The sequence below is a fragment of the Drosophila subobscura genome, chromosome O (genome assembly GCF_008121235.1).
Source record: "Drosophila subobscura isolate 14011-0131.10 chromosome O, UCBerk_Dsub_1.0, whole genome shotgun sequence".
Taxonomy (NCBI): Eukaryota; Metazoa; Arthropoda; class Insecta; order Diptera; family Drosophilidae; genus Drosophila; species Drosophila subobscura.
This window is the reverse complement of record NC_048533.1, coordinates 25,729,186-25,745,412: the sequence shown is the minus strand read 5'-3', so window position 1 is coordinate 25,745,412 and position 16,227 is coordinate 25,729,186. Positions and strand designations below refer to the sequence as shown.

The 16,227-nt window shown below is 45.7% G+C and overlaps 5 protein-coding genes, 1 long non-coding RNA gene and 2 other non-coding genes across 12 annotated transcripts in view; 5 read left to right on the top strand and 3 right to left on the bottom strand.

Moving 5' to 3' along the window:
• Positions 1–507: 507 nt before the first annotated feature.
• On the top strand, positions 508–1,354 carry LOC117896906. The gene is made up of 3 exons (XR_004649056.1): positions 508–583; positions 634–1,056; positions 1,116–1,354. It is a non-coding gene; the product is annotated as an uncharacterized LOC117896906 (long non-coding RNA).
• A 469-nt stretch (positions 1,355–1,823) lies between these two features.
• Positions 1,824–3,412, top strand: LOC117896902 (uridine phosphorylase 1). Its single transcript, XM_034805437.1, has 4 exons — positions 1,824–1,967; positions 2,026–2,219; positions 2,273–2,956; positions 3,006–3,412. The coding sequence occupies exons 1-4, from the start codon at positions 1,895–1,897 to the stop codon at positions 3,162–3,164; spliced, it is 1,110 nt and encodes a 369-aa protein (XP_034661328.1). The 5' UTR covers positions 1,824–1,894; the 3' UTR covers positions 3,165–3,412.
• Positions 3,228–4,980, top strand: LOC117896904 (uridine phosphorylase 1). 2 transcript variants are annotated; one of them, XM_034805442.1, is made up of 7 exons: positions 3,228–3,299; positions 3,665–3,717; positions 3,779–3,899; positions 3,955–4,296; positions 4,361–4,502; positions 4,576–4,769; positions 4,826–4,980. In XM_034805442.1, the coding sequence occupies exons 2-7, from the start codon at positions 3,707–3,709 to the stop codon at positions 4,907–4,909; spliced, it is 894 nt and encodes a 297-aa protein (XP_034661333.1). In that variant the 5' UTR covers positions 3,228–3,299; positions 3,665–3,706; the 3' UTR covers positions 4,910–4,980. The 2 variants fall into 2 exon arrangements, with proteins under 2 accessions (XP_034661333.1, XP_034661332.1); XM_034805441.1 differs by lacking the exon at positions 3,228–3,299 and adding an exon at positions 3,336–3,430.
• Positions 4,966–6,758, bottom strand: LOC117896901 (sperm-associated antigen 1). Its single transcript, XM_034805436.1, has 6 exons — positions 6,620–6,758; positions 6,351–6,555; positions 5,862–6,289; positions 5,677–5,804; positions 5,495–5,622; positions 4,966–5,441 (listed from the first exon to the last, which is right to left on the bottom strand). Exons 1-6 carry the CDS (start codon positions 6,679–6,681, stop codon positions 4,983–4,985), a joined length of 1,410 nt encoding a protein of 469 aa, XP_034661327.1. The 5' UTR covers positions 6,682–6,758; the 3' UTR covers positions 4,966–4,982.
• Positions 6,759–7,222: 464 nt separating this feature from the next.
• Trnaq-uug lies at positions 7,223–7,294 on the top strand. Its single transcript has one exon. It is a non-coding gene; the product is annotated as a tRNA-Gln (tRNA).
• A 179-nt stretch (positions 7,295–7,473) lies between these two features.
• Positions 7,474–7,545, top strand: Trnaq-uug. The gene has a single exon. It is a non-coding gene; the product is annotated as a tRNA-Gln (tRNA).
• A 329-nt stretch (positions 7,546–7,874) lies between these two features.
• On the bottom strand, positions 7,875–9,592 carry LOC117898034. 2 transcript variants are annotated; one of them, XM_034807174.1, is made up of 4 exons: positions 9,308–9,592; positions 8,607–9,236; positions 8,289–8,548; positions 7,875–8,249 (listed from the first exon to the last, which is right to left on the bottom strand). In XM_034807174.1, the coding sequence occupies exons 1-4, from the start codon at positions 9,517–9,519 to the stop codon at positions 7,915–7,917; spliced, it is 1,437 nt and encodes a 478-aa protein (XP_034663065.1). In that variant the 5' UTR covers positions 9,520–9,592; the 3' UTR covers positions 7,875–7,914. The 2 variants fall into 2 exon arrangements, with proteins under 2 accessions (XP_034663065.1, XP_034663064.1); XM_034807173.1 differs by having other exon boundaries at positions 7,875–8,548; positions 9,308–9,591.
• Positions 9,593–9,951: 359 nt separating this feature from the next.
• Positions 9,952–16,227, bottom strand: part of LOC117896575 (aminopeptidase N) — a 31,650-nt gene continuing 25,374 nt past the window's right edge. For all 3 annotated transcript variants that reach the window (XM_034804977.1, XM_034804976.1, XM_034804978.1), the window contains 8 exons: positions 15,898–16,176; positions 13,460–13,834; positions 11,960–13,393; positions 11,776–11,899; positions 11,521–11,711; positions 11,300–11,467; positions 11,092–11,235; positions 9,952–11,032 (listed from right to left, as the gene is read on the bottom strand). In XM_034804977.1, the coding sequence (XP_034660868.1) occupies positions 10,777–11,032; positions 11,092–11,235; positions 11,300–11,467; positions 11,521–11,711; positions 11,776–11,899; positions 11,960–13,393; positions 13,460–13,834; positions 15,898–16,176 (2,971 nt within the window). In that variant the 3' untranslated portion in view covers positions 9,952–10,776. The remainder of the gene's footprint in view (positions 11,033–11,091; positions 11,236–11,299; positions 11,468–11,520; positions 11,712–11,775; positions 11,900–11,959; positions 13,394–13,459; positions 13,835–15,897; positions 16,177–16,227) is intronic.

Sequence of the window (16,227 nt, the reverse complement as noted above, 5' to 3'; positions counted from 1 at the left end):
AATGTAAATGTTGATTAATGTTGCTAACGTATCTCTAGCCTATATCCTGTATAACGAAACCGACAGTTAATCTTACTCTATCTAATTCTATCACTCCAAGACGAAATCAACAAACACAAAATGCTGAACACAAACAAAAACTAAAACAAAATAAATAAGCACCTAAAATGTATACAAGTTATATTGTAAAAACAAAAGTTTACAACAAAAAAGGAATATTTCAAAGGCATATTAAAAACAAATTGTATTTCAAAAATGCAAAAGTGGAAATTTAATGGGGAGACGTTATCATCCATCTTCCACCCAAAAATATGCTACAACATGTAATTTCGATATAATATATACTTTCAGGCTATTTCGAACCACATAATATAGATGTGACAGTTATAACACATCAGAAACGAACCAACTGAAAGCACTGAAACAAAATAAGAGAACCTCCAGAGCTCGATATTTATACATAGCAAGCCTAGCAAGAACGGATTCATAAGATGAACACATCACAACAGAACGCCATTTAAATAAATCTCAGAATTAAATTGAACTTATTCGACTAAAGGCGACCTAACAGCGTGTGAATGGAGTAAGTTGTGATCCCTCCGTGCAAGCCCTTTAACAACTCTTCTCCCCCAGTCAGTCTGGCATAGCCTTCTTCCTTTTCTGCCGTTTTTACTTCAATCTTTTGAACCCTTATGTCTGCATAGGCGAGAGCATTCAAGAGGCCCTCGGAGACGAGTATATGTTGAGGAGCTATATAAAACTGCCAGAACTTCGTCATGTCGCCATTCTGCTTGTATTAGCCTTGAACATGTTGTTGGAGCAGTAACAAAAATCCTATGGAAAAAGCAGAAGCAACTGTGTTGCCTCCAACAACTATTCTCCACATTTTTGTTTTAATATTTTGCCATAATCCTAGTACTCGCTTCCTTTTAATTCAAATTTGCTGGCATAGGAAATTCTATAAAAAATACTTTCGTTTCTAATACGCATTTTGAAGGCTGATCCTGGGAACCCATTGGACTACACGTGTAACTGAAGATTATATCACAAAATGAGGTAAGTGTTGCCTTAAAGAAAATCATCTAGAAAACTTGTCGTTTGATTCTCGCAATCAGGAACAACCTCTTGCTCATACTGGTTTGGCGTTATGTGGCATTCCATGCAAATCCGTTTGGCTTTATAAACTCTAATGTTGACGAGGCGTACGGGAGAGAACCTATCATGTGGGAAGGCAACTTTAAGAACTTACGCCAGGCGTATGATGTACGCGAATTAGCTGTGTGTATATTAATATGTACCTTGATGCTTTTCGATTTTTAAGACTTTATTACTGGGAAAATTAAACCAACAAATGCATGCATGCTGCGTCACATCAATGTTCCGTTTGTTATTAAATATACATTTTACGATTGGCATTTTAGCCGTTTTCTGTGCAGAAACGGCTCTAGCTCTATTCTCTATTCTCTGAGAACTAGCCGATAAACAAGACAGACAGACATGGCTCTACCGACTCGGCTATTGATGCTGATCAAGAATATACATATGTATATACTTAATGGGGTCGGAAACGTTTCCTTCTGTGCTTTACATATGTATGTACATACATACATCCACTTTGTACACTCTTCGAGTACCGGGTATAAGTCCCGGGTAGATACGGATAAGCAGCGTAATCGAATATTTCTTTCGTCTCTTTCCTGACTGCATTCGCGCAAATAAAAAACTGGGTTTCCCCTCAAAATGTGCACTAAATTCAACCGAACTCCACGATCACGTTTCCCTGCAATGTCTGGCATTTGGGGAACATGTCATTAGTAGAAAAATAATACAATTTAGTTGCTATTCAAATTTATTTTTAGAAAAAAATCAAAAAATTTTGTTTTTGAACATCAAAATGGCAGGAAATTGCAACACGAGTGCAGGGGCAGGACCCTGCGAGTTGAATCGCGATGTTTGCCAGTTGAAGGGCAAGTAGAACACAGTCCAATAAGTGAGATAGTGTAAGCGAATAGTGTGATCCCACAGAGTTGGTGAGGTCACAGGGTAAGCAGCTTGGGCGGCTGGTCAGGCACATGAAGATGGGATGCAAAAAGCCGCCAAGAGAGAGCACTTTAAAGGGCCTCAATCCCTGCCTGAGATGCCTCCAGCCCGACGTTCTCTATCATCTGGGCATGGACACGGGCACAATGAACTTTCCCAAGATCTTTGGCGATGTGCGGGTAAGTCAAATGGTCATGAGTCCTTTCGGCTGAGTGCTCTAAATTCGTTGTAGTTTGTTTGCATGGGTGGCACACCCGAACGTATGGAAAGGTTCGCCCATATGATTATGAAGGAGCTCGGTCTGAAGCTGCACCCGGCCACAAAACTTAGGAATATGGCCGAGGATGGTCACCGCTTTGCGCTCTACAAAGTGGGCCCAGTGCTGTGTGCCAGTCATGGCATGGGATGTCCTTCGATTTCCATACTGCTGCATGAGCTCCTTAAGATGATGCACCATGCCAAGTGTCAGGATCCCGTCTTTATCAGAATTGGCACCTGCGGTGGCATCGGCATAGAGCCCGGAACCGTGGCCATCACATCGGAGGCACTGGACGGCATGCTCCATCCCTATCATGAGACAATCGTTCAGGGCAAAGTCGTGCAGCATTGCAGCAAGCTAGACCAGTGCTTGACCCAAGAGCTCCTTTCACTGGCCAATCCTTGCGAGGATGAGTTTGACACAGTTGTTGGCAAGACCGTCTGCACCAACGACTTCTACGAGGGCCAGACGCGACTCGATGGCGCCTTTTGCGACTACACGAATCCCTCGAAGAACGCCTATCTACAGGGGCTCCAGGGCCAAGGAGTGATCAACTTCGATATGGAGAGCACCGCCTTCGCCGCTCTCACAAGCAGAGCAGGTGTACGATCTGCCGTCGTATCCATTACCATCATCAATCGTATGGAAGGTGATCAGGTCAGTGCCCCCATTCATAATAATCTCTCGCTGATAATTCACACGCTAGGTACTTGCCTCTCCGGAAAGCCTAAGTGAGTGGGAGAAGCGACCCCAAGAGCTCGTGGCGCGATACATCCGCAAAGCAATGCTCGGCCAGGATGAAGATAGCGACACCGATGAGCAAGAGGATGTTCCTCCTTGCGCGGGTGCAGATATAGAGAACTGAGGTCGAGTTATCAATTTCTCGCTATTGCCAGCAGCGGCCATACACGATCAGCGCTGGCACGTTCAAGTTTTCAGTTCAGTTCTCTGAGAGCAGTCGACACGTTCGCAACGTTGCCCGGAGCAGTCGGTCGTTCAAGTGTGTTGCGTTTGCTCAAGTGGCTGACGAGCCCCTCCAAGTGCTGTCACTGAAATACTAAAATACATATTCCATATACATTTGCGAAACTATAAAAGATAACAATCTATTGATTACGTATATATTTTTGGGTGTGTGTGTGTATTTAATCATATGAGCTTTTAGTTGGCTCTGAATAAATAGATAAGATTGGCCACACGCTGGCAACAAGAAGGCCGGCAAGCATACAAAAATTAAAACAGAATAAACAAGTCAACAAATATTTCAAGATCAATGAAAGTGTTAAATGAACAGTTAGCTAGTGTCTTGCCTTGACAGTGTTTACTCTGCTGTGGAAATAAAGTTACATTTCTTTCTTATTCCAGTCACGTCCGGAGTCACGTACAGTCGAATATCTCTAACCAACAATGTCTCAAAGGTAAGACACATTAAGTGCCGAATGTTTGCAGATATCTTAATAAGTGCCATCTTCTCCAAAGCATCCAATTGAAGAATCCCCATCTGGAAGGAATGCCATCCGATTATCTGTACCATCTGGCCATCAATGTGCCCGACACCAAGAACACGAGCGACATTCAGAAGCAGTTTGGAGATGTCAGGGTAAGACTTGAGCCAGTCAATCGGCAGTCAGTCACTCAGGATAGCATCTCTACAGGTGATCTGCACGGGTGGCACCGCAACACGTATGCTGGAACTGGCCAAATATCTGGGCAAGCTGTTGGGTGTGCAGGACACCAGCGAGCCTGTGGATTTGTGCGCCAAGGGACATCGCTACGCGCTCTACAAGGTGGGCCCAGTGATTTGTGTCAGCCATGGTGTCGGCTCCTCCACTTTCAGCGTGGTGCTGCACGAGCTGCTGAAGCTGGTCCACTACGCCAAGTGCCAGGATCCGATATTCCTAAGGATCGGCACCTGCGGCGGCATCGGTGTGACCCCCGGCACGGTTGTCGTAACGAAGGATGCCTTCAACGGCTTGCTCCGCAACGAACACGAGATTGTAAGTGGATCCGCATTCATTGTACACTTTAGTTATTCGATTCCCAATTCGATTTGATGGTCAGGCAATTCTCGGAGAGCGTGTGGTGCGCCCCGCCCAGTTCCCAGAGAGTGTGATCAAGGATATTCTGGCATATGGTGGCAGGGCCGATGATGGTTTCCAAATCATAAGTGCCAATACCATGGGCACAGACTGCTTCTACGAGGGTGAGTGTGAGAATGTCAAGTGGTTCAGGGAAACAACCCATAACCCATGGCAATGCCTGTTGGATTGACTTAGGTCAGGGTCGTACTGATGGTGCCATATGCGAGTACACGGCTGAGGACAAGATGAAATTCTTGCACAAGTGTCATGACCTGGGCATACGCAACATCGAAATGGAGGCCAGCTTCTTTGCCTCCGTCACCCAGAAGATTGGCGTGAAGGCTGGCGACATCTGTGTGACGCTACTCAACCGTCTGGATGGCGATCAGGTGAGTGTCCGACGTATCCCTAACCCAAGTTCACAATACCAACAAATCTTCCATAGGTTAACGCCGAGAAGAAGGAAGAGTTTGAGCATCGCCCATTCCTCGTTGTGGGTCGCTACATTCAGCAACTCTTGAAGAAATAATTCGGATCTGCACACCGCCATTTAATACTTCATAAATATTTGTTTTTCGCCTAAAAATATTCTTAAAGTTTCCTTATATCTCCTGTATTAGCAGCTTGTTGCTGCTCTTGATGTTGTCCTGGGGCATGCGGAGCATTGCTGGCAGTGTGGAGGCTTCGCCAGTAAGTGGCTGAGGCTGTGTCTGCTTCTTGGGTGCGGCGGCAGGGGGAGCCTTGAATTTATTGCCCAAAGCCTCGGCTGCAGTAACCAGTTTGCTTTTGACCACACGATTCGGTTTCACCAGCTCGGCCAGATCATATTCTTTGACAGGAGGTGGCTTCGCCACTGGAACTGTCTTCGCCTCTGGAGTAGTCACTTCCTTGGGCATTTCTTTAGGCTTATCCGAGGCATCTGGCTTCAGTTCCTCAATCATCAAACGAGTGGCATGAGTTGGAGCCAGCTCTCCTAGCTGTTTTTTTAGCAGTTCCAGAGCCTTTAAGGCAGCCGCATTATCCGGCTGCAGCTCTAGAACGCGCTGGTAGAGATGAAGCGACTGAAAGAAAAGAGTTTTTATGTGCCTCATCAATTAAGGGACATTTTGATTACCTCGCGGCGAAATCCTTGGGCATAGCTGGCATCGGCCAGGCGAAGACGAGCCTTCAAATTCTCCGGCTCCATTTGCAGGCATGTCTTGCAGTCCGATATAGCAGCCAGATAGTTCTTAACTTTCATGTCTATTGGAAGCAAATAAAAGGTAAAACTTAATCTTGGAAGTCTTTAAAACTTACGTGACACCGCGCGATTGTTGTATGCCCGAGCTGCATTTTCAGGATCGTATATAATGGCACAATTGTATTCCTCTATGGCACTCTCATACTCCTTCGACTTGAAGTATTCGTTGCCACGCAAACGATGCCTAAAATGAATCGGAGCTCAACACAAATCCCCAGAAAGTTAGTTGGATGTTACCCACTTCTCAGCAAATTGTTCTTTTTCCACCTGGCTAAGTTTCTTTAGTTGCTGCTGGAGGCGTTCATGGAGTGCTTCCTTTTCACTTTTCAATATTTCTTCTGATGTCGGAGTGGGCTTGGGGTCGGCTCGATTGTTTAGCTCCTCCTGCTCTTTGGTTCGCTCCTCCGACAATTCCATGCGCAGTATTTCCTCATCGGGATCGTACTTGTCCCATTTGTTGTAGTCTGTGGAACGGATACGCTTTTCCGTAGTCTTTGGGGGCATTGCAGGTGCTGCAGGCTTTGGCTTTGATTGTTTTTTGGTGCTTGGCATATCCGCGTCTATTTTGGCTGGTTTCCGCATGGGCGCCACATCTAAGCCCAAGCATGCCATGTCATGTTTTAGTTCGTTCAAAGCATTGTCCTTCGACTTGATGTCATGTGTCCAGTCCTTCAAAAAATGTAATGGAACTCCAGAACTCAGCGAAACATAGTGAGTTTCCGATACCTACCAGAACGGGCTTGAGTTCCTGTTTATCAAGGATATCGCTTTTCTTTATCGGCTCCTCAAAGCGGAACAGCTTACTACCAGGCTTCAGCTCCTTGAGTTTCTCCTCGGAGCAACGCTGCAGATCCGGGAAATGTCCCTCCTCCCCAGATCGTAGGATTTGCACAATTTTTTCCATTTCACGTGCATTTTTACACGTTTCCACATAACTAGGGGCGGAAAAGGTGCGGTATGATGATTCGCTTGCAGTTTTAGATTAGTCAAACCGCATACCTAAAGTCCAGATGGCTCAAGGGTATATTATATTTCTCCAACAAAGTCTTTCGCTCTTCCATTTTATTTTCTTTTATATTTCTATTCGCACAGAGATATAAACATAAACTGTTTGTTTGGAATTCACGTTATCGATTCAACAAAATGTACTTCTCACCCGGCCTGCTTGACAACAGATGTAGATCATAGCACCAACCAGGCCCCAGTTACAAGTGTAAGTATTAGTGCGTGCTGAAAGCGCATTCAATGCATTGGCTTCCTTGCAATGATGCACATACGCATATTACTTGTTATTTTTTAGCGCTCCAAACCGGTTTTGTCTTACCAATATTGTCATATACCAATCAAAGTTGTTATTGTAATTGTACGCTGTAATTGTTTTAAATCAGATTTTATACTGCTTTATTCAAAATTGTATGCATATTATGGAAACGACGACGCTTCTCGATTTCGTTGCTGCCGTATACTGTATGGTTAGTGACAATAGTCATCAAAAATTCGAAATTAACCGAAACGTTTGTTGCGATGCACAGCACTGGGGGTGAAAAGCAGAACAAACCGCATTTGGCTCAAAATTGCGTTTTGGCAGCTGTCTGACAACAAGGTTCTATGGTGTAATGGTTAGCACTCTGGACTTTGAATCCAGCGATCCGAGTTCAAATCTCGGTAGAACCTGCATTTATAAAATGTTCTTTCTTTTTATATTTACTTAGCTTTTTCATCTTAATAATATTTTTTGGAGAATAACTTCTCATTGTGGGATTATTTCAAAAGTAGTTGTTGAAATTTGTCGTATTTTATGTTCTTGCCTACTGCGCCAACTTTTATTTGGTTTAGTGGCAGCCAGACAGCACGGTTCTATGGTGTAATGGTTAGCACTCTGGACTTTGAATCCAGCGATCCGAGTTCAAATCTCGGTAGAACCTTCAGTCATTTATATCCTATGTGACTAGGCCGTATTTTTTATTTATTAAATTTTTTTCAAAGAAAATATAAATTTTATACGCAGAGTCGATAATGCAGTTGTTTTAATTAATTACATACATCAAAATGTAGTTGCTGTGTCGCAAATGAGTTGTTACCAGGTAAAACAATATTCCATTGTTATTTTAATAACATTTATTCCTTCGGCGTGTACTGACCATCGCGAAAACATTCCATATTCATCTAATAACTAAACTTTTGTGTATTAACTTTAAGGAAATGAAACAGGTTTTATCAAACCAATGAAATACACAAAATAAATGGCATTTCCAAAATGCATCCAACAATGTACACTTGTTGATTATTTACATTTACGTTTTCTTATTTAGCTGCAATCGCTTGTGTTCCATTTTACAAAGAACATCGTAGATGCATCGTTTGGCCTCTAGAAGCAGATCGTCATTCAAGACTAGCAACTCTTTTGCTACGAAATGAGTAAATTGCTCTACTGATTTTTGCTTCTGGCTCGAGGGACTGTCGTCTAGCTCCTGGGGAGTCTCCTCTGTCTCTTCGAAATCCGGCACGTAGTCTTTAGGGTTGTCTGAATCAATATCATCAGCGTCATTAAGTTCACTAATTTGTGAACTCTGAACTGGAGAATATTCAACATCTTGCAGCGTGGGATCTAGGAACTGATTTGAAGGCGAATCACTTGGGGGCTCTGGATGACTAGAAGGTGGCTCTGCTGCCTCTTCTGTTGAGTTATCAAGGACCCAGCAGAAGGAGCCATCAGATTCGTTGGCCTCTTGCTCTTGCTGTTCTTCCAAAGGATCTGGAAACTGACTGGGAGATTCAGGCTTTGTTTCATTGCGGAACCAGTCGTCGGAACTGCTGCTGCTATCGTTATGCGTTTCAATAAGTATGCCATTCAAAGGACCGACAACATCAACCAGCTTTGCATAGTGAATCCATTCCGATTTGGCTCCATAGGTCTCATGTTCAGATCTAAAATACATAGGAACTTAAACAAGATGCTAAGCAACAAGTTTTCGAATGCTCTCACTTGAATACACGCTTCAAAGACTCCACTTTTGCCTTAAAGTCCGAGGCTATCTTGTCCAAACCCACACCATGTGATTGCAGCTCCTTTTTCATAGCTCGGTAGATATCCGCCTTCTTCTTTCCTTCTCCCAGCAAATCCCCCACATAGTTCTTCCACACCTCGATGAATGTGACTTCCTCTTCAATGGTCCAATTCCTGCGAGGACGCTTGGGTTGTCTGAGTTTTCCTGCTTTGGTATATAGTGAGCGCGGCTTTGAATTTCCGCCACTCTGCTTGAAATTGGCAGCATTGCTGGATTTCTGCTGTTTGGCTGGTGGCTCCTGCTCGACCGCGCTTCTTTTTTTCTTTTTTACCGGTGGCTCCTGGTAGATCTCGCTCGTTGAACTGCTGGGAGGTGTGCAGTCTTCCTCGTCCAACAGCAACCCGTTCAACTCGTCTACATAAACCAGGTTGAACGGTTGATCGGAGTTATTTGTTTTGCTTGATCTGGATTTCTTTGACTGCTTGGCAACGGGACCGTTGGAGTCACCGCTATCTTCCAACTCCTTCAACTGTGATCCGAATATTGTGTCCAGAGTTTTGTAGTGCCGCCATTTGCGCGTTTGCAACTTTTCGTCGCCTTTTGCAATGCTATAAGTATGGAAATCTTACAATCGTACCCTCAAAAGCACGACGGCCAGCAAGATACATAGTAGACTTACTTGAAAAACTTGCGCTTAAAGGAGTCCATTTTCGTTTTAATTCCCAAAGCATTTATTTCAATGCCTTCATATCGGAATTCGTCCTCCAGCAGTCTGCAAACTTCCATTTGTTTCTTGCCGCTCCGGTACAGATCCAAATTCTCGGACCAGATACGAATGAAGGTGTCCTCTTCGGCGGGCAGCCACTTGCGCTTGTTTGCCGCATTCGACATGTTTAATATGCTTTTATAAACAATTCAAAATTAATTTTTTTGTTTACTGAGATGCCAAGTGTGACCGTGGATTTATCGATGAAATATACTGACAGACCCTCGGAAATATACCAAATTATACCTTCTAAATTTCAATATATACCGTAAATATACCGCATCTTAAATCATATTCCTCGATTTTGATGTTCTATTTGATATTACCAGATAGTTGGAACTCTCAGCACTTAAGCTATAATTTTACACAAATGCCACATCGATTCTCCACACGATTGTTTGTTTTCACGATTTCTTTTCATGGGATTGATCAAGAGCCGCATATCAACAGAAAAAACATCCCACGGAAAATTCCACAGAGGGAAATTTGAAAACACATGCGTATAGACGTTTCGATACCCTGGAAAATGGTGAGCCGCTATTTTGAATAAAATTACGTAAATACATAGTTTATTTTATTTCCAATGTTTAGTATAAGCTTTAAAACTTATTTACATGGCTGTGCAGCAAGCGATATAAGTATTTCAGTGTTGGGCATTACAAAATACATAATATGTATGTAGGTACTTGTACATTAATAAATAAATTGATGTATGTATGTATGTATTTTTGTGTGGTGTGCATGTGCTTATTGCTTTATCAACATTTTTAACCATGCACTAAGGACACTCATTCTGCCGCCCATATCCTTATAGATGGACAATGGGCGCTTCTTTCCGCAATTTCTTCTTAATAAACTGTAGCCGTGCTCTTGCTCGCTTGATTGATGTGACTACAAAATAGATTTTTGGTTTACTTAGTGCTAATTTGATTCGCTTAGGATCTACACAGGTGTGGTGTGCACTAAAGTAGAGTACTTGACCATCAAAGATCGATCATACATATCATATCATATATCGTAGAATAAAGATAAGATTTTACATAAGCAGCATTAGATCTATTGTGTGTGGTGTGCGATTGTTGATGTATGTATTTCTGCATTAATAGGAACGTTACAGAGCAATACCAAGAAGCAGAAGGGGCCCGACTTATAATAAATAAAATATACAATTGCAAAAAGTATATCGTTTACCTAAATTATGTTGGCTAACTTACACGTTTATATCACTTTTCGCAAATAATTCGTTTTCATTAAATTAATTTGAGGCTTTCGAATGAATACAAATAATGGTAATAGTTATCATAATAATTAAATCGCATTTTTGGTTGAATTCAATTTGAGTTTTCTGTTTTACTTTCGCTTCAGCTTCAGCTTCAGCCTACTTAGAAAATGTTAATCTGGAACTCGCTGACAATGCCTTCGAGGAAGTTCTTGAGGCTGTGGTAGGAGTGGCTGCGCCAGTAGATATTATCATTGACCTGCTCCATGGCCAGATTGATGGCTGTCTCGACGGCCCTGAGGCCCAGCTTGCGGCAATTGGCGGACAAGTCCTGCAGCTGCTGCTTGTGGTACTCCTTGTTCATATAGATGGTCAGGGACTTGATCATCTCGGAGAGCGTGGAGAAGCCATCGCCATAGCTGTGGGAGATTGATACATAAATTAAATGGTTAATTAGATTATTGCCACTAATACTCACTATTCGGCAATCTCCTTGATGTTGCTCTGCAGAAAATCGAAGGCAATCTCATAGCCAATGGCATTGGAGGCTACGGCGCGGAAGGCCAGTGCTCCATCCTGCTTCATTATGCCCGATGTGGGATTGATGGTCATGTTGAGGTATCTGCAAGAAGATTCGAAGAATGATGTTTACTTATACTTTTTGGAGCTGATTATCCGCTACTCACTTGGACAGCAGCCAGGGCTTTGTGGTGCAGCCCAAGGAGGTGAGTATCTCCTCCTTTTCAGAGGCGCTTGTGGTTGTCTTGTATTGCTTGTAGGCGAAATACCACTCTGGATAGGAACCCTCCGCCAGAGCCGTGCAGTAAATCACCGATTTCAGATTCGGTTTAATTCTAAAAGATAAATAGGTTTAGCTTCGATTTGGATATTCGTTTGCGGAGCTTACGGATTCTTTTTGGTATTCCGCATCCATTCGCGGAACTTGGACTGGGCCACCTGGGTGCATCGATCGTAGTTGAATTTGCAGGCAAAGTTGGCCACCAGAGCGCGATGCTTCAACTGCAGATGGGACTCGTTGTCGGGCTCATTCAGGCCATACTGATCGAAGGCGGGACGCACGATGAACTTCATAAAGGCCTGAGAAAGGAAAGATGCATTCAGCATGAGTAAAAAATCACTTAAATTGTCTATCAAATCTCACCCTGAAGGTCTCATAGGCTGGCTCCCGTTTCAGGTTGTAGATGAGATAATTGAGTCCCGGCTTGGCAGCACTCCACAGCAGCTCATCATCCACGGACGTGTACAGCTCCATGAGGAAGGTCAGCCTGCAATAAGGCAAACATCAGTTAGAGAAGAGATCGAATTGCCTTAGCGACCCAACGTACGGAATGTCGTAGGGCAGATACTCTGCCTGGGACAGATGGAGTGCATCGTCGAGGAGCTGCGCTCTCGTTATGCGTGGCAGGGTGCTAAAGTTCTTCTTGAGGGCCAGCCATGAGATCATGTCGTAGTTGACGCGGTAGTAGCCCTGACGATTCAGATTCAGGTAGACGACGCTGTCGTTGTTGCTGGCACTGTTGAAGACATGGCTGACGACGAGCTCCTGCTCGTCCTCCTGGTTGGTCATCCAGTGCGTGGGTATGTTGTCGCCCTTGTGCAGCTCGTCCGTCTCGAAGGTGATGGGAATGAACCAGCGACTGTGATCCGCTGGGTTGCGAGCGGGCAGCAGATAACGCTCCTGGCGCAGCACCAAGTCAGCGCCACGGCGCTCCACATTGACCACCGGATAGCCCGGCTGCGTTATCCACGAGTCCATTATCTGCTTGACATTCAGCTCCTTGGGCAGAGTGCCCTTCTCGTGGCCGTGGCGGGTGAGGATTGCCCACAGATCGTTGCGATCCATGTTCTCGTAGGCGAAGGTCTGCAGCAGATCCTGGGTGGCCGTGCGGAAGGCCTCATCGCCCACAATGGAGTTCAGCATGCGCAGCAGAATGGTGCCCTTGGAGTAGCTAATCGGATCGAAGATGCGGCGCACATCATTCGTGGACTTCACGTCAAAGGAGATGGCATGGGAGGTGTTGTCCGCGTCGTGCTGCATCGACTCCTTGAACTCCAGCATGGTGAAGGTGTCCATGATCTGGAACTCGGGATGGGCATGGTTCAGGGCCTTGTAGCTCATGTAGCAGGCGAAGCCCTCCTTCAGCCAGAGATCGTCCCACCACTTGGGCGTCACCAGATTGCCGAACCACTGGTGGGCCAGCTCATGGGCAATAATCTGGGCCACGTACTGCATATGCTCCGACGAGGAGGCCAGCTCCAGATCCTCCGGCACCAGCAGCGCCGAGTCCCTGAACGTAATCAGTCCCCAGTTCTCCATGGCGGCAAAGCCAAAGTCCGGCACCGAGACCAGATCGATCTTCGGCAGCTTGTTCTTGATGCCAAAGTACTCCTCGTAGTACGGCAGGAACTTGCGCACCATCTTGTATGCGTAGTGGGTCATGTCCACGAACGTGGGCCGTGTCCAGATCTCCACTCGCGGCATCACACTGCTGTCGAGTGCCGCGTAGCGGGAATCAACCATATTGGACACAATGAAGGCCACCAGGTACGTGGGCATCTTGGGTGTGGTGAGGAAGTCATCCCGGATGAAGCCCGGACGATAGGCGCTGCTGTGCGACTTGGGCATGTTGGAAAGGGCCATTTTGTACTGACTGTTGCGGATGATGCTGATGGAGAAGTTGGCCTTCATGTCGGGCCGGTCGAAGCAGGGGAAGGCGCGTCGTGCATCGATTGGCGAGAACTGTGTGCTGATCATCCATCTGCAAGAGGGGAGAAGGTTTATCCATTAAAGGTTTACCCTTTAGGGACTCTGGCCTTTCACTTACTCTGGCTTTTTGGTATCCGGATTGGTGTAGCTCGTCTTGTAGACTCCCTGCAGTGTCTCCGTCACCTGGCTGACAAAGTCCAGACTGAGCAGCAGCCGCAGCTTTGGCTCCGTGGCCAATGACTTGTCCAGTCGCACCACAAATGTGGCATTGTCCTCGCCATAGTCGCTGTCAAAGTCCAGCTCCAGCTCATCGCTGCCATTGGTGGACTTGCCGGCAAGTGGCGCCCGAATGACACGCACATTGGCAATGCTCACATTGTGCACGTCCAGCACAATGGGCTCCCAGCCACTCACCTTGGCCACATCCCGCTCGATCTCGATGGTCAGGCTGCCGTTGTTGGACGATGTCACAATGTTTGGTTCAATCAGCAGGCTGCAGAGACCGAGGAGAAATGGAAATGCATCATGAAAATAGAACGGGAAATGCAACGCGGATAGTAGGAAGCTGCAGTGTCTGCTGCAGGTGAAATGCAAATGGCTGCCAAAAATGCCAACTTGCAGCCATCAAAAGTGCCAATCAATCAATCAGTTTCAGTCAGAGAGCAGCGCCAGCACATGTGTTTGGCATCCATTTGAGGGCAATGCAATTCACACTGCTGTGATCTGGCTTCGTTCGATGTTCGATGGGACTGGGGTTGTGGCTGCCTGCCATTAGTCGCTGCGTTTGGCGGCAAACGAAATGCATGCCATGCCACATCATAAGCCGCATCAGCAATCAAAGCAAACAAGAAGTGGGCAGCCAAATGTTGCAGCCACACCGAAAATTGAATGCTCTAACTCTCTAGTTTCTACCTCCTTTCACTCTGCTGATTAAGCTCTTTGCTGTTATGAGTGCAATAAGCACAAATAGATTGTAAATCAATTCCCTCTGCTCTCACGCACACATGCCACAAATACCACAGACTATCTGCCAGATGCTCCAGCAGTTGCCAATCTGGAAGCCCCATGGGTGCTGGCTTTGCGCCTTGTTGCATTTAATTGAGGTGATTGGTTTGGTTTACAATGCGTGCGCCCGGGGGCAACCAGGAAGCAAGCTTCGGGCCAGCAATTTGCCATGGATACGAGCATGGAGTGGGGTGAAAAGAGGTTGGCTTGGGGGTAGAAGAGATACCAATCAACAGTGTTGCCTTGATCAGCAGCTGCTGCATCAGTTGCCATCGATTGGTGCAAACGAGAACTCTGCTGCACTTGCCGCAACATCCATCAGGCATCGAGGATGCATCTCATCCCAACTACATCGCTCTTCTTGCCATCTCTCTGAGCAGAGTTGGAGGCTGCGTGCGGTGCACAAATTAATGCCCAGCTTGGGCTTTTCTGTGTCAATTATATTAATGCATGCGGCTGCTGCAGAGGAGAGCGCAGCTTCGCCCATCTGGCCGAGCATCTTCCTATCTGGCGGCCATCTATCTCTATCCGGCTCGCGGTCCAAGTATCTGGCACATTATGTCATGCCGACAGTCGGCGTGCGTTTATTGTTTCCTCAGATCTATGCCGCTGCGCTTCGCTTTGGTTCCGCATCTTTTTCCCAGAGTGTGACTGAAGAGCAGACGCCTAACGAGCCTCCCCAGAGCTGCCAACTCTTTGGCCAGCCAGCCATCTCCTGTGGTGTCTCGTGCAAGTAGTTTCTGGTTCATTAGTTACATGTGGCATAAGCAGCAAATGCTAGTTCTTTGGTGTCCACTTTTGGTACACGGCTGCTGGCTGCTGGCTGCTGACTACCGAACTACATGGCGTCTCAATCCTTGACCCACTTTCTTGCGCAATAGAAATAAAAATATACGTAACGTATGCGTATGTACAAAGTACATGACCCCCAAGACTGACGTCAATGGGTAAGGACTGAAGGAGTCTGCTGGTCTCAGTGTCAGTTTCACTTTCAGTCGCTGTCAAGGATAAAACTAAGAATTTTATGCGCGTAGACAAATGAAAGTTGTTGGATAAACAATCCGTAATCTTTTCTAAGAATAATTACATATAATAACCGCTATGCAAACAGTGGAGATAATTTAATCTCAGTATTTAAACCCAATTAAATATTTGATTACTCATAGAATAATAAATGACAGTAGCTTTCCTCGATGGATACTATCGCCCTTGCAACAAACTTCTGCTTGTCAGTTGAATGCCGCTGACAGGCTGTGTCTTAACTTGTCGAGATAGCATTGATTTAATACACAAAATGATCCAGATTGCAGTCAACTGTCAGCGGGATGGCATTTCCCTGATCAGATCAGTGTGGTGGATCCGGAAATGACAGCATACTGGTGGCTGAGTGAAACGATTTGTGTGTCAGCTTCAAATCAAAAGGAGAACATGCGAAGCAATTTAAACAGAAGGCAAAGGCACTCTCGTGTCTGGCGATTTCCATCAAACTCTCACTCTTAAGTGCTAAATTGCTATGAGTAGCACTTGAAAACAATTTCACCCTTCACTCACCTGTAGTGCAGTGGACGCCAGCCCTCGTAGAGCTTGAGAGCACGATCTGTGGGCTTAGTGCTGTTATCGAGGACCTCCGTTGGCGGCTGGGGTGGCACGGCGATGTCACCCACGGGCGCTGCCTTCGCCATCTTTGGCTCCGTTTCCACAACAGGTGGCGGTGGCGGGGCTGTTGCTGTGTCCGGTGATTGTGTGGATTTGGGCGGGGCATTGAGACTCAGCCAGCCAGCAGTCTCAATGGGCGTGGCATTCACCTCGGGATGGTGAGCGGTGATGCAACTGTAGGGCAAAGGAGTTGCAAAACAAACAAATCAATTTGGCTGAAGCCAT